The following is a 15,806-nucleotide window of genomic DNA, read 5'->3' as shown; positions in this document are numbered from 1 at the left end:
ATTCATAACAACTCATTAGTAAATTGCCTATTGGTTATTATAATGAAAAACTAAAGTTATTACTTTTATTTGTTTGTTCAGAACTATGAAAATATAACCTTAAGAAAATTATTATTGTTCTAAGTATTAAATGCGATGGTGGCCAATACAGATAAATTCAAATGTTTTTAATCAGTCAAAAGCATGTAAACAATTAATGTTGATAACGTATAAATCTGTTTACATTATACGTTTATGTTAGCTTCACGTGATTAATACTGATTTATTTGTTTATTCAAGAAGAGAAAAAAAAATCCTCGTTAAATATGTAGAATTAAAAAAATAAGTAACAGCCGGATAAGAGCGAGAAGAACTTGCGTTCTGAAAATTCCTTATTATTTTGTTAATTACTTAAAATGCCCGTATTACAAGTTAAATTGCTAAATGCTATTATTAGGTTATAATACTATTATTAAATTATTATTAAATATTTATATGCTACAGGTATCAATATATAAGAATAACTGGAAGTACTCTATAGACTTTGATTATATGTTAGTTTTTAGGAAATAGATATAAGCATATATGACAGATAACTTCTTATTGAATATTGTAAAAAACTTGAATTTTCAGAACAGTAGATCTCAGTATTTAATATATTGATATTAAATTCAGGACAAATGTGTAAACAAAGTGACCCCTCTAAATTTTAAACAGTAAAAACATGCTCCAATCCCCCATTGAATTAATTCTCGAAGTGTATATTCGATACAAACATAAATAAAACAATCATATTAATAAATGAATGAAACCTTTTTATTGTTTTTTCAAAGAAAGACACCTACTTATACATCTATTTATAAAACTATTTATGAAAAAATAACTATGCACTATACTCCGTTATTTATTTCCTGTGTACCATTGGACAGGCAAAAAAGGCGATGAAAAGGCAACTGTTATTGTACCTATAGACATAAACATTACAGAATATACCGGTCCTGCTGATAATATACATAATAGTTTTGTACCATCTATAACACCCCTAATGTCTTCTAGAGTTTACTTTGTCTGATACTGACTATCTTAACCTTCAAATCTGTTTTATAAGAGGGAGATTTTGTACAAGTCTACTCTACTAGTGTTTTTATTGCCAAATAACTCAGTTTACGTGATTTCGTCTGAAGGGTGTAATATTAAAATATAATCTATGGAATTGCAAGACACGGAAGCACAATATTTTGAAATTATAATGTATGAAGGATGCCATGGGCATCACAGTGCATGTAAGGTAACGGTTATCACTTTTTATGAGTTAAACCGCCAAACAGTTTGCCATTTTAAAGTACATAAAGAAATATTCTGTTATTAAAAATTTCTTAGTACTCATATGTAGTAATATTTTCACAAATAAGTCGTGGGGCATTTTCGTCCACATTTGATGTGTGAAATGACTAAAAATGTTCGCAATCATAGTTTCATTTAGCGTTATCAATAACATATCTTATCGCATTATTGTCGGTCTGTAGGACTATGAGATGGTTAATTCGCTAATAGTAAGTAGAGATATTATCAAGCTTTCGCAGTGCAGTCATATTTAACCTATTCCAAATTTAAACCGTGTGTTTTAATTAATATTATAGTGTTAAAACAACACTAGACAACAAAAATTTAATTGCATAGACCACAAAATGTCGAAAGAAAGTGAACGCAACCAACACACCGCGATGACTCTTGCCGACAGTGTAGTTCGGTACCCTTACTTCAACGCTCGCCTCGCGCGAATTTTAAATTCTGAACAGACTGCATTCGATATTTGAAATGTGTTTATATTCTTTTTTTATTATTTAGAACTACTACTCAAGTGAAATAAATAGTGATCTATCTGATAACATTTAAAAAGAAACTAAAATGGATTTACTTGGTGAGGCAAGCAGTGAAACCCGAATTTTAACTGCTCGGCATATAAGTGCTGAGAAGGCACTACCTGACACAAACAATGCTGTAAATACCACGTTATTGTGTTATAGTTACAGCATGCAGCCAGACTTCGGGTCATATTTAGCAGGTAGCAAAAATATTTTTTCTGTAACCGTACGGGAAATATTTATAAGGACCGTATACTAAGCTAACTTATAACTCGTGTTGAGGTCAAGGACGGCTGGTAACTTTCTCCGTTAAATCGTTGATTTCAATCAAATTCAACTGTTATGAAATCACGACGCTTATGTATGAAGCATGCTGTACATATGAATATTAATGGGTAAACAAATATAAAACAGTAAACACTAACAATCCATTAAAGTAATATTTCTGCGACAATGGTCTCTCTCCATAAGAAAATTTTACGTACCGATGCAATGTTGGCCAGATGGTTTGGTTATATTTCGCGGTTTTCTTCTTTTACGCTGGTCTTTTGGGATGAATGTAGTGCTAACAAACTATTCAATAGGTATTTACCATCATACTATTTTTTTTAAACTTGATGCTAAATTTATAAAATTTCTAGTTCTATATCGCGGTTTTGTTCGCGTGAATTATAATAAAATTATGCCATTAATGCGTACTAAATTAAAGTACTTACCAAATTTTATTTAAATGCGCTTAACCATGTAAAAGAATGTTTGAGTACCAAATAAACATCTTAAAGCCAAACATTTTTATAAATATTCATTTGGTCGAGTTAATGTTGTAAGAGACCTAGTGGTCTATCTGCTACTCTAATTTTGACCGTCGGTGATCGTGGATTCTAAATTGGTTGAAACTGCGTGTAAATTTGTCTTCGCGGGATTTTAAATACCTATCCAATGGTTGAACGCTTGCCTTGTATCTAAACCTAAAAATAATAGGACGAGCTGTATGCTTATTTGTCACCTTAATGGTATAAAAAACATAAGTCGAAAATACCATATGCCTAGCCATCAAAATAGACTCATTTAAATTAATAAAATTTAGACGAACTCAATTTAGAAAGCTTACAATAATAACGCCGTTTTTATCCATAGGCGTATTTATGGGATGGGGAGCAGTCCACCGCACAAAATATTCTGATGCCCATTCCAGGATCCGAGTAGAGTTTTCAGCTATGAGCAAAAGACTCGTCTGAGGATACACTATACGCTTTTTTTAAAAGTCCAGATCTTGTAATTTGAAATACGCTAAAGTTTTTATCATAACGGCGCGTTATTATTGTAAATTAAAAAAGTTTGTTACTTAGTTATATTTCAAATACGACGTTAAGTACGACCAACATATCTTTATAAAATAATACATTTTTATTATTCTATTCTATAGTAGTTTCGTGTATATTCGCCATGTAGATACCGGCATAAAATGGGTCACCTCTTCTTTTCCCGTAGGTGGCGTAAGAAGTGACTAAGGGAACTTACTGGTAGAGGTATGGGCAGCAGCGTCCCTTTTAAAATATCACTAAAAGCCTAACTGCGGTTGCCGACCCACGGTCAAGCGTGACAACTACTGGTAAAACTCTCCTTTTGGGGTAGGCTTATGTTCAGCTCACAAAGCTTATGAACAGTTAAAAGCTGATATAATGATAATAGTAGTTTCTTGTACCGACCTAACAATATTATAACCACAGATAATATAATACTATACTAGTTATTACTTTTGCGCTTTGATCCCACTTTATAACGATACACTTTATACGACACTAAAACTTTATAATGATGTTAAAATGGCATAAAGGCTTCATAAATTTATTTAGCTATGATCCTAGATATTAAACAGTATAATATACAACGTATTACTAAGAATAAAGTATTACTACGAATATACCATTGTACCTGCTGTTTATAGGTACATTACAGTCAATTAGAACGTATTCTGTTATGTTCATGGTACTATTCAAGTCACAAGCAACGGTTACTGACCACTTCCCATCAAGTGGTCTGTCAATTTGATTGGCATTCTAATTAGTATAAAAAAAAATTGTCAATACCAGTCACTTTGTCTCGTCAATGTTTTTATGACGTACCTGGTACAATTATGTATAATTCGTTTTAGTTAAACTATTTCTAACGCAAAGCCCGGATACGTGCGTTGTATTTTAGTTTGAAGGTTTCGGTTCGACGACAAAAGTCGGCGGCTATTTATTGCATTATGTTTAAATCTGTTCACACCAAAGTGTAGCAGTGAAGTAATATATGCATTAGGTAGTTACCTGTTTATTTAAAAAAAATATTATGTAATGTATTATTGCTATAAATGGGAAAATGAGTTTGATACCTTTTAGTGTCTTAACGATAAAACCAATAATACATATTTGGAATAGACGTAGAACGAAGGTTTTTATCCCAGCTATGCGTACGAAGTCGCGGGTAAAAATTATTTTGTTTCTTTGGAACACTTTATTGTACAGTAAAGCCTTAAATTATAGGATACAGATATTTTAAGAAAAGAATAAGTAAAATTGCGGACTTATACCATAAAATTAGTTTACAATATTTTTTGTTTTGCAAGTATTTATATAGTATTTATAGTATTTTAAATAAACGTAAATTATGCAGTAAAAAAAAAAAAATAAACTATCCAAATTTATATTTGAAAACTTCAAAAGCAAATATTTTCAACAGTTTGTGGTAGATTTGTGTGCAATTAGTAATGTGATTAAACCGTTAATTCGCTAATAAAAATACTAATTAAATAATCATTTAAAAATATTGCAAAATAATATAATTTTAAAAACTGACGTTACCACACATCTGTATAAACGTTCTATAGTTTGGTCATTGAAAATTAATTGCGTTCATTTATGTGTTCTATTTATATGTCTCTATTTTTTGTTTTCACGGCCAAATACTAAACAAATATTTAAACTTTGACACTGAACGAATTTAAATAAAACTCATGGAAACTTACGGAAATAAGTCTATACCAGACTAAAGCACGTGGAAGTTTATGGTTCTTTGAATTTACAGATTTAGCTGTCTTTCTATATAGTTATATGTATAAATACAGTATATGTATGTCACATATTGTAAAAATATAAAACAAATTATCTACTGTGGCATTTCCTAATAGATTCGACGTGGGGACGTCCAAAAAAATAATTTATACTCGTACCTTTTTAAAAGGCCGCCAACGTATTGGCGGCTTTCTGGTGTTATTAGTGTTCATGGGCTGCGGTAATCACTTACCATCAGGTGAACCACATGCTCGTTTACCGCCCTTTCACATAAGAGTTATTACTATAAAAACTCGTGCAAGTTTACGATATACACCACAAATTGTGTGTGCATAACACAGAACAGAATTGTTTTAATATATCTGTTGCTACCATCATAAATTATCTGAAATGAATAAAATTGAAGCTGCGACAAGGTTGACTTGACGAAAGTTAACCTTATTGTTTACATTGAATTCGGGGTAAACAACTTGGTCATTTATTGGAAACGCTTTCATTGTTGTTGGTATTTCTGTTAAAAAAAATTACCGTAATATACAATCACAAATTCATTCACATTATACTAATCTTTTAGAAAATAATGGATACATATAACACAAAAGAATTATCGGTAAATCTTTACAAAGGGAAATTTTTGAATGAGATAAAATAACATGCTTAGTTATTATCTAATGGTCGCTTTGTTATTTTCTCTATTCATCTTACCGCTATTACCACACAAAACAGTATTCAAGGTTTTGTTTTGCTAGTCTATTGAATATTATTTGCCTGGAAAGTGATCCTTCCTCTTGTCTCTTGCTTTTAATATGTAGTTATCAGAAAAATGTAGGCAATAGGTTTATCTACCTATAGACCTATTGCTTTTTTATTACCACGTAAAATAATTTCGGATAGGTAATTATTAGAATTAAATAGATAATTGTACATAATCAACAATATGAAGGTGATATAAATTATAAATATTAATCTAACATAAAACAGAGAAATGTATTCACAATTGGCAACGCTGCAAAATTGAATTATCCGAATAAAATTTGTTTTAGAAATTACAAAAAAAAATCTGTTTAATTGCATATGAATAATGATATAAATCATTGTGAATGCTATAAGGTAGCAAGCATAATATAAAAATAAAATTGTAAAATAGTCAAGTAATTTTATATTTAATAAAAAACTTAAAATTTCATTAAATGGCAAAAGTTAATACTACCAACAATTGTAGGCATATCCTTGATTCAAATATATATTAATCAAAATAAAAAAACAGATAGATAACAATATATTTATAAATTAAGTATTAATGTTTTTCGAGATAAATCGATACAGTGCATTAATATAGTTGCAACGGATATCGAGACCAGTCGGTGGTATTTAATTTCTTAATGCCCTTGTGGCAATAACCGACGAGAAGGCCATTTGTAAATGACCAATGTGCCTTAAAACAGTCATAACTGCATTAAATTTGAAGATAATTAATTAATTATATTTAAAAATAAACAATATTTTATACTGAAGTCTTACTTAAATCATTTATAATACTATCTAGATTAACTAATGAATACTGATTTTTATTTAGGGAGTCACATTTTATGAAGTAAATATTTTGTTCATTAATTAGATATACGGTGCCATGAAAACCGTACTTTTGTTTCTGTATCAAAATACTTTCATGTTATTAACGTAGCTAATATTAAAAAAAGTAGACAGTTAATACCTATATAATTAACAAGGGTTGTTACTGGACACTACAGACTAAACAAGCACAAGTCTGTAGCACTTAATTTGTGTCTGTAGTCTACTCATATATAAATGATATATTTCCTTTGGAAAACACACTTTATATCCTGAGGAGATAAAAAACGTTGCTACAGAAAACATCTTAAAATTCCTATCCTTGATAGGAATTAGCACCGAACTTTAAAAAGGACGAACACAAAAGATCACGGAAAGGTCACAGTGTCACAGGTTTTTCTGCCTGAAAAAGCCCGTCTTTCAATAATAATATTATAGTTATAGTATTGTACACTTATTTTCTAGTATATGTGATTGTAGGATACTATCTAATAAATCTTTATTCTAATAACCTTTTTCTTTTCTTGTATTAAAATTTATTATGTGCTCTAAACATTCTACTTAGCGATTATATAACTCTCGAGGATGCAATGTTGAAGTATAATTAATGGTTTAAGAAACTTATCTTGTGACATTTGACAATAATTATATGAGATGTTACATTCGAAGAGCGTTATAACCTTATCCTTAGTCAAATTCTGTGTCATGATTGCAAAGTTTTACCTATAAATCAGACATTACGAAATTTCACTCTAAGGTAATAATAAAGCGACAGTGTGAGAGTGCGCCCTCTGTAGTATAATTAAGAATGTCATTTAAATACTTATTTTTTTTTAATTGACTCTAAAATTGTGCTTGATGCCTATTACATAGAAAACTATCTAGTGATTATATAAATCTCTTAAGATGCAAATTCTCACATAATTATGGTCAAACGTTACAACGTAAGTTAGTTTAACCATTAATTATTCGTTGTGTTTGTATTTCTGTAAGTAAAGGAAGGGTTATTATCTTGTTCAATGTTTTAGTTAAGTACAAGTAAATATTGATTGTAATTTTATGAATATAAACACAATCTGTTTTTGTATGACACATAACTGTTTGTTTTTGTTCATTTTTAGAATTACGAATGTTGATAAAATTTACAATAATAACAAATATTCTGTTTACTTTATTTAATCTTGATTACCGCCTATTGCGTGGACTTAAATAGGATAGGTAAGTCAATAGATAACATTGGTTTAGGCTGAATACATATTATTTATAATAAATATTAGATAACATGTAAACATGACAATTTACTAAAAAATAAAAATCTTATTTTTTAGGGTAAAAATAACAAATTGACGAAAACTTTTTCTAAAATAGAGTTTTATAAAATCTAGGTTGGTTTTATTCTATGACTTTCAATACGAACACTAAAACCCATTCTTATTGTTGTAGTATCAATAAATTTGATGATTTAATTTATATTATTTTTTCAATAAAAAATCTGCATTATTTCTATTAATTCTAGTAAGAAATGCCGTTATAAGGAAGTTTTGTAACGGTACAAGATTTTTTTACAATATGACTGTCAAGACCGTTACAAATTTCTATGAGCTGTCATCGCTACGCAAAAAAAGTAACGTAAGACTTGAAGTAACTTTATTAGATATATGTTAGTGGCTTAGATTATATAGACAGAGCTTCGAGCCTCAAAATAGGATCAACTTTTTGTCAGCTAATTGTCAAATTAGCTAATTCTTTTCTTATTAATTTTCTATATACTAACACACATAACATATCTTGGCCTATTTATATTTAATAAATAAAATGAGTTTTTGCGCATTAAAAAGGTCCAGAATTTATAAGATAAAATAAATATAGAAGTTAGAAAGGAATCACTCAGAACTATGTATTATATTTATGACGCAAAATTATATGAAAAAGTTTTACCCGCTTTTCTCGATGCATTTGTATGAAGACATTTTATTTATATAGGTATAAAAACTATATATGTAATTATATCATATTTTCAATGGTATCACCTTTTTTGCGTTACTATGCGTAGGTAAATTAGGTTCTAGAATCTACTTTGGAAATGATGGTTTTCTCTAGAATGTTTCAGATAGTGTACTCAGACACAGATAGGTTCGATGTCTTGAGGACCAAGTAATTACCTAATTATTTAAAAATAAGTATTTGTATATTATAGACTTATTTTTTATTTTCTAGCAATACAACCCTACGCATGCTTATTTTGGTCCTGCGGTGCCGTAGTGTTGCTTGTGATATGCGCACTATACTTCTTGACGATTCGCTCCGCATCTCAATTTTGGCGCGAAAGCATCAACAACGTAGCTATCGTTTTAACAGTATACCCGGTAAGTAAAACTAGTTCTAAAAATGAATCTATAAAAACTATTTAGAAATTTTAAAGTAATTTAAATATATAGTAGGTATATATTTTGTTGCCTAAATTATTAGAATTGTCTGTCATTTTTATTAATACACATATAATTATTACTTAATCAATTTGTCTACACATAGAATAAACCTCCCAATAAGGAGTGGCCTATATTCAGCAGTGGTCAGTTAATGGGCAAAATGATGAGTCCTGGTTTTATGAAATGAATTATCTACTTGAGACGTAAAGTTCTTTTTTTTTTATTCAGAGTATTTAAATGTTAATTGAATATGAAAGAATTCCTATTATTGTGATAAATAAAAAAAAAGGACTGTTTATACGATCAAATCACCAATTAAAAAAATTAGGACGTTTTTGTTGACAAATTATTTGGCGATTTACTATCTAAAATTTATTATCTGTAGAAACATATAGCGAAGTCTCCAGTACCAGCTAGCGTAGATGAAAAGACTTATGAAAGAGTTATACGAGTCAAGGGCATTACCATATTATGGTACATTCTCTCTGCCTACACCATAATTACCTCGTAAATTACATAGTGTGAAGATAGATAAAATTTATTCAGACTAATGAAAATAAACTCTACCTGTATAAAAAAAAAAAACATTGAAATAAATATATATTTGTTATTACTCAACATTAGTGTTACTCATTCTTGCTCTTTTATAGTATGCGTCAGCAACTAGATGCGATTATAGTAAAAACAAACCAATACTAAATAAAGTATAGTTATAACTAGCTACTAGATAACACTTAGATAATTCCTTCATAGAAACTTCACACGTTTTTTTATCATTCATTTCTATAATCAATTATATCATCCAAAGAAGGCTTTTTATGCATAATATTGTATAGATACATATGTTATATAATGTTCAGGTATATAACTTTCCTACAGATATTTTGTGGTGTTGATTAATAAAATTGATCAGTAAATTAGCTAATGGAATATATAAAAATCTATAAGGAATTGTGCTTATATTCCTGTTTTAATTGAAATATAAAGGCATTGAAATAGGTTTGCTTTTTGTTTGTTTACAACATTAAGATAGAAATATTGGTAATATTAATTAATAAATGTTCTAATGTAATATATAAAAATCTCTAGGCAACAGTATGTCTGTTTATGTTGAAATTAAAAAGATAGCGAAATTACATGGTACGGAGTCATAAAAGTATAGTTTTAGAAATGTGAACGCATGAGGGGTACACGGAATCACAGTATATCTGTGATTCTATTGTGTAAAAAAGTGCTTTTGTTTTTTTTTTTAATTAAAAGAAAAGGCAAAAGAAACTGTTACACTTTTAATTTTATAACAGGAAAAGAAGGTGTGCCTTTAATCTGCTAAGTAAACTGTGCTTACGTCATATGACCTCAGTAGTAAGCTTTAATTATTTAATTATGACGTTTAAAATAATTTCGTTTTAACACTCCTTACATTGTAGAATGTAAATTACACATAAATACATTGCTGACAATATTTGTTTTTGTAATTACACAATTGTTTTTTACCTATCTACAATTAAAACATACAGAGCATTGACAATTAAAGTATGGTGTACAAATAAGAAATGTGTGTAAGTAGGTTATCTCTTTAAATACGAGAGCTGTTTGAGCCACTACGTGGTTGTGGGTCATTATTGCATAAGCCGCGCTGGTACAGTGTCGTAATTCGAAACATGTTGCTGAATACTACTACGTAGGTGCCTTTGTTTAGTCAGCAAAATTATTTAATTGTACAATATCTGAACCTTAACACAACCTCATAGAGTATAATGTTCAACCTAAATATTTAAGTAATGTAGTTATATGATAGTCTGATTTTATTCGCCATCGTAAATATGTAACATCATGAAATTTTTGCTTCTTTTTAAGTAATAGTAATCAATAATATCGTTGCCTTGTGCTAATAGAAATTCAGAGATTTTATTAAATAGTATATTATTTTGGTATATAAGTACCTATAGATAAAGACAAAATATACAGTAAAACAAATAATACATTGTTAGGTAATTCTAAAAATATACTCGAAAAAGAATATAAGATGTTTTTAAAGAAAATTTTGCAGCGCACTATGTGTTTTAAAATGAGGACGACCGTTCAAGAATGTAGATAAAATTATTTCCCATTATAGCGTGGAATAAATGGCAATTAGATAATGACAAATTAAGGGCATTATGTCACGGCTCTTTAACGTAATGTCTTTGTAGGTTAACTATCAATAAATTGTCGCATTGACAATAATTTGCAGTACTTTTAAGTTATTTTGTTTAATTCCATTACCATTATTATGTAAGTAACTTCCAACATTTGAGGATTAACTATTAGTAAAGGCTCTATGCTACCTTCCATATGAGTCATCAATCTCTGGGCATTATTCATAAGATATTTTTGCAAAGTGACAAGCTGATAGCCTACATTATTGATCACATAGATCAAGCATAGTACCTGCAATTGATAAAAATAAAAAAGATAACTGTCGTTTTAGGATATAAAAAAAGTTTTTCTTGTTTATGGTATAACAGAATATCTAGCAACCACGCGCAACATGCACGTATCAAATCTCAAATGTGTTCCTATTTCTAACTACACTAAATAGATATATAGAGCTTGGCTAGATCCTTCAAGACAAAATAATAACAGCATATATAATTTGAAATATAATAACAGTGATGTGGTACTCGAATGTATCCAAGCATGACACTTTCTTTTATCGGTATGAATTGGGATTTTATACCGTTACATCAAAATATATCGAATCCTCTGTTCATTTCCTTATAACTTATATATAACTTATAACTTATAAATAGAAATATTTATCGTTGTTCTATTTTATAATTTCTACATTAATAAATATTTAAATATATAAATTAATAACACAAGTAGGTAAGCACCAATGCGTAGAACATCTTCTATCGTCCTTAAGTTTATGTTAATTGTGATTGTTTTAAGCAACCTGGATGTGCTATTTGTATGCCGTGGGAGAAATTTTTGCGACACGTTATACACGTAACTAACTACAAACACAACAAGGACAAAATAATGAATGAATATTCATTATTTATAGTAATAATTTCTTGCCGTAGACTTCCCCTTTTTCTTTTTATTTATTCATATGTTTAATTGTTCATTACTTTCCTTCAATTGCTCTATCTCAGACTATAATAGCCTTAGCTTTCATAGGATAACGTAGTTATAATCTAAGTATCATATACGACATAACACCTAACTGTTGACTCGTATAATATTTTTCCTTGTATTCCAATATTCTGTTTTCTTATGTACTGTCTTTATTTTTATCTAAGTTTAGATTTTCATCCATTTAACAGTTATAATATTTTTAAGAACCTCAAAGATTCTTAAAAATATTATAGCTTTTTAGGAGTCTACAGATGCAATTGTGAATGACAGATTGAATATGATTATGTAATGATAAATGATTATATTTTAAAAATATTTTTTTCGTATTAATTAACTTTTAATGTATCCAATATAAATTATGTACAATAAAGATTTTACAATACAATACAATATTAAGTAATAGAAAGTTGCCACCATTCAGAACGCTAAGACGCCATTGTCTTCCTGTTTATTTGTTTGTCTTCACGATAAAGATAATGAATTTGAATGATCATTTAGGTCGAACAACGCTACAGTACCTTAGTAAACATAATAATCGTAATAATATAATAGCAACCACATTCTGCTAACATCATTAATTTATTGTTACATATTTAAAATGATAATGTTAATTAGTTTCTCATTGTTAAAGTAATTTAGTTAATGTTAAATGATTATTGATAATGTAGTACTATTAGCAAATGGCGTTAATACTGTTGATATATTTGTAATTACTTATTTTGTAATTTATAATATGTATAATCTTTTTGAATACTTCATCTTCATCATACATGCCAAATAACAATATTGTTCATAAACAATACCAAATTTAAAATTGTTATCAAAAGATGTGTAAACAATCTAAAAGTTTAAAATAAATAATACCAAGTATAGAACAACAAATTTTACTATACATTTGCCTACACATTCATTTTATGAATGAAAACTACTTGAGTAAGTGCTTATACTTATTCAGCTAATACAATAAGTGAAAACAATAATGACAAGCGTACTTTGGTACATCGTAGATACAGTCCTTTGTTTATACATTTTACCCGTTTCCTTTTTTCTAATTTTAAAATTAGCTATACTTGCTTTTACCTGGGCTTTTGTTCACATATTTCTATTAATAATAGGTAACTAACTAATCGGTATTATTCTTAAAACTCTTAATTGAATTCTATGTGCTTTCAACTTGTACCAACTTATTTTTTTACTATATATATATATATATATATATATTATAGTATATTACTATAAAATTTTATAAAACCTACCAATGAATAATTATGTACCAAATTATTAAAATATAGCATTTTAAGTGCCTATATGAATACCAAACTTCTTTAAATCGGTTTAGCAATTTAATTGAAGAAATCAATGACAAAGTATAATGAACAAATGTTCATAAAAATGACAAAAACCAAATGTAGTGCATAGAAAACATTTTTTTATAAAAATGTTTATAGATATTTGCCGTTATCTAATTTTTGTTAGCGCCCTCAAATAAACAAATTAATAATCGTGATAAGAATCTGTCACTTACACGTGTTAAAACCAAGTAACTATTATATTTAATATCTCACGTGATCTTACCATCATTTAGGTCAACACACCTATATATTAATCTATTTTTCTTTTTTGAGTACCAATATTAGGTATCAATTTCTATCCATATTAAGCTGTATATATATATATATATATATATATATATATAAGCTGACGGCTCACCTGACAGAAAGTGGTAAGCGTCGCCTATAGACATGAGCAGTATCATGGATATAACGGAGTTTATTGTTTCGTCCATGATACCCCCCATGCGTTGCCATTTCTGAGGATTCAGGTTTTATTTCTCTGTACCCCGTGAATTCACTGCCATATTCCATCCTTCAAACCGAAACACAATTATGCAAAAACAACTGCTTCACGGTAGAAATGGGACAGAGGTGCCCAAGCAAACGACTTTTGTACAAAGTCTCCCTCTCGTCAATATATAATATAATAAGTTATATTACTGTTATCAAAATACAATATTTTAAACATTTGTTACATTCGTTAACATATATTCATATTAAAAAAATTTATAGAATATGACTTCAACATTTCGCATTTGTTATTTCAGGTGGTGACAGCTTCGGCATTAGTTGCTATCATAATTCCAAGATCTCTGATACTATGCGAGGCTATAGCTCAAGAAGTCGTTATGATAGCGATGTACCACTACTTCCGTATGCTTATAGCTGAATGTGGAGGCGTTGATATGCTTATCAGGTATGGTAAACAAATATATAGTTCCACTCTTGGTACTTATTTAAACTAATGTAGGAACTACTTAACAAATGTAAATCATTTGTTAAATATAGTTAAATACTATAAGTATTTTTCAACTACCTAGTCATAATTTAATTGGTGATTGCTCTAAATTTTTCAATTTCTCTTTGTATGTATAAATGAATAATGTCGCCATCTAGAATGTGCGTTTTTCAAAGGTTCTTAAGATAACATTTGAGGCCTCATATACAAAACGGGTCAAAGAACTCTTGATACATATTTTTGATCCTCCCACATTACCCTCCTACACTATTAACATGATCAGTATTCACTACGTCAATATGTAGTATCATGATGGAACAACGCGACTTTATTTTTTTAAGTTAAACATGAAATAGTGATTCCGCCTGACTTACAGATAAAACGCTGGCGGAATTGAGTACCATCACTTTGAAATTACATAAAAAATAAAAGGAATAGAGTCCTTATAGATTCAGTTGCAGCTATTATTACAGAAGGAAATACATAATTAAGAATATCGACGATAAATAGCAGGAAATAAATTTTCAATACTAAAAATTGATATTCTAATCGATTACCTCATCTCACTGATAACACATAGGTAGGTATGAATAATGCCACCTGTATAAGCAGCTGAAATAGATGATTTCATACATGTTAATCTTATATTGTCTCTTGAATTATGTGGAGGCCTTGCAGTAGGTTAATGACATGATAAAAAATATTTTGAAATGAAATCAATATAAAATTATATTTTTCATACAGATCCATACGAGACACTTATGACACGTCATTTTTTGTTTTTTGCATTTCAGGAAATAGTTTTATGTGGTTCTTTTTATAGCGATAAAAATGGGTTATTTATAAATAAAATTATATATTGTTTTATATATGATGGCTTTATCAGTAATGCAAAATAGCGTAAATGAAAGATTGTAGAAAATTAAGTTTTGTTTACATTACACTGTGTTATTTTTTAGGCGCGCAGGCGCATCTGAACATCGTTTAGATACCAGAGTCCTACCATGTTGTTGCTGGCCATGTTGTGTTATCCCACGACCACGAATACAAAAGTAAGTTTTTTTTAAGCTTGCATATTTTAATTTTAAGACTGTAACTTAACCAACTGTGCGGTCTTAGCATAAAATAGGCCACCCCTTCCTTTCCCGTAGGTGTCTTAAGAGTCGACTAAGAAGGCCAAGGGATGGACAGCAGCATTCCTTTTAAAACATCTCTAAAGCCATCTGTCTGCTAAGCGTGGCGACTATTGACAAAATCCTCTTATTTACTAGGGATTTCGTCCGCGTAACTGCGTTGTATTGATTGATTTTTATTGGTGAATTAATATGGAGTACATGAATTCATGTCATGGTTACGGGTTAAGACTAGTCAATAGATATATAAATTGTTTTAAAAAACTATATATACATATTATATACGTTATAAAAACTATATATATTATAATTCTGAAGACATAACTCAAAATATAAATCTCGCCCTCGAAATATTTA

At 29.1% G+C, this 15,806-nt stretch overlaps 1 protein-coding gene across 1 annotated transcript in view; it reads left to right on the top strand.

Moving 5' to 3' along the window:
- Positions 1 to 1,543: 1,543 nt before the first annotated feature.
- Positions 1,544 to 15,806, top strand: part of LOC113512920 (organic solute transporter alpha-like protein) — a 22,211-nt gene continuing 7,948 nt past the window's right edge. The window contains exons 1-4 of the mRNA XM_026896881.3: positions 1,544 to 2,044; positions 8,690 to 8,838; positions 14,126 to 14,274; positions 15,276 to 15,368. Of these exons, the coding sequence (XP_026752682.2) occupies positions 1,888 to 2,044; positions 8,690 to 8,838; positions 14,126 to 14,274; positions 15,276 to 15,368 (548 nt within the window). The 5' untranslated portion in view covers positions 1,544 to 1,887. The remainder of the gene's footprint in view (positions 2,045 to 8,689; positions 8,839 to 14,125; positions 14,275 to 15,275; positions 15,369 to 15,806) is intronic.

The sequence above is a fragment of the Galleria mellonella genome, unplaced genomic scaffold (assembly GCF_026898425.1).
Source record: "Galleria mellonella isolate WM207_F2 unplaced genomic scaffold, CSIRO_AGI_GalMel_v1 utg23, whole genome shotgun sequence".
Lineage (NCBI taxonomy): Eukaryota > Metazoa > Arthropoda > Insecta > Lepidoptera > Pyralidae > Galleria > Galleria mellonella.
Note: the sequence above shows the minus strand (reverse complement) of the source record. Positions and strands in the feature narration are given on the sequence as shown.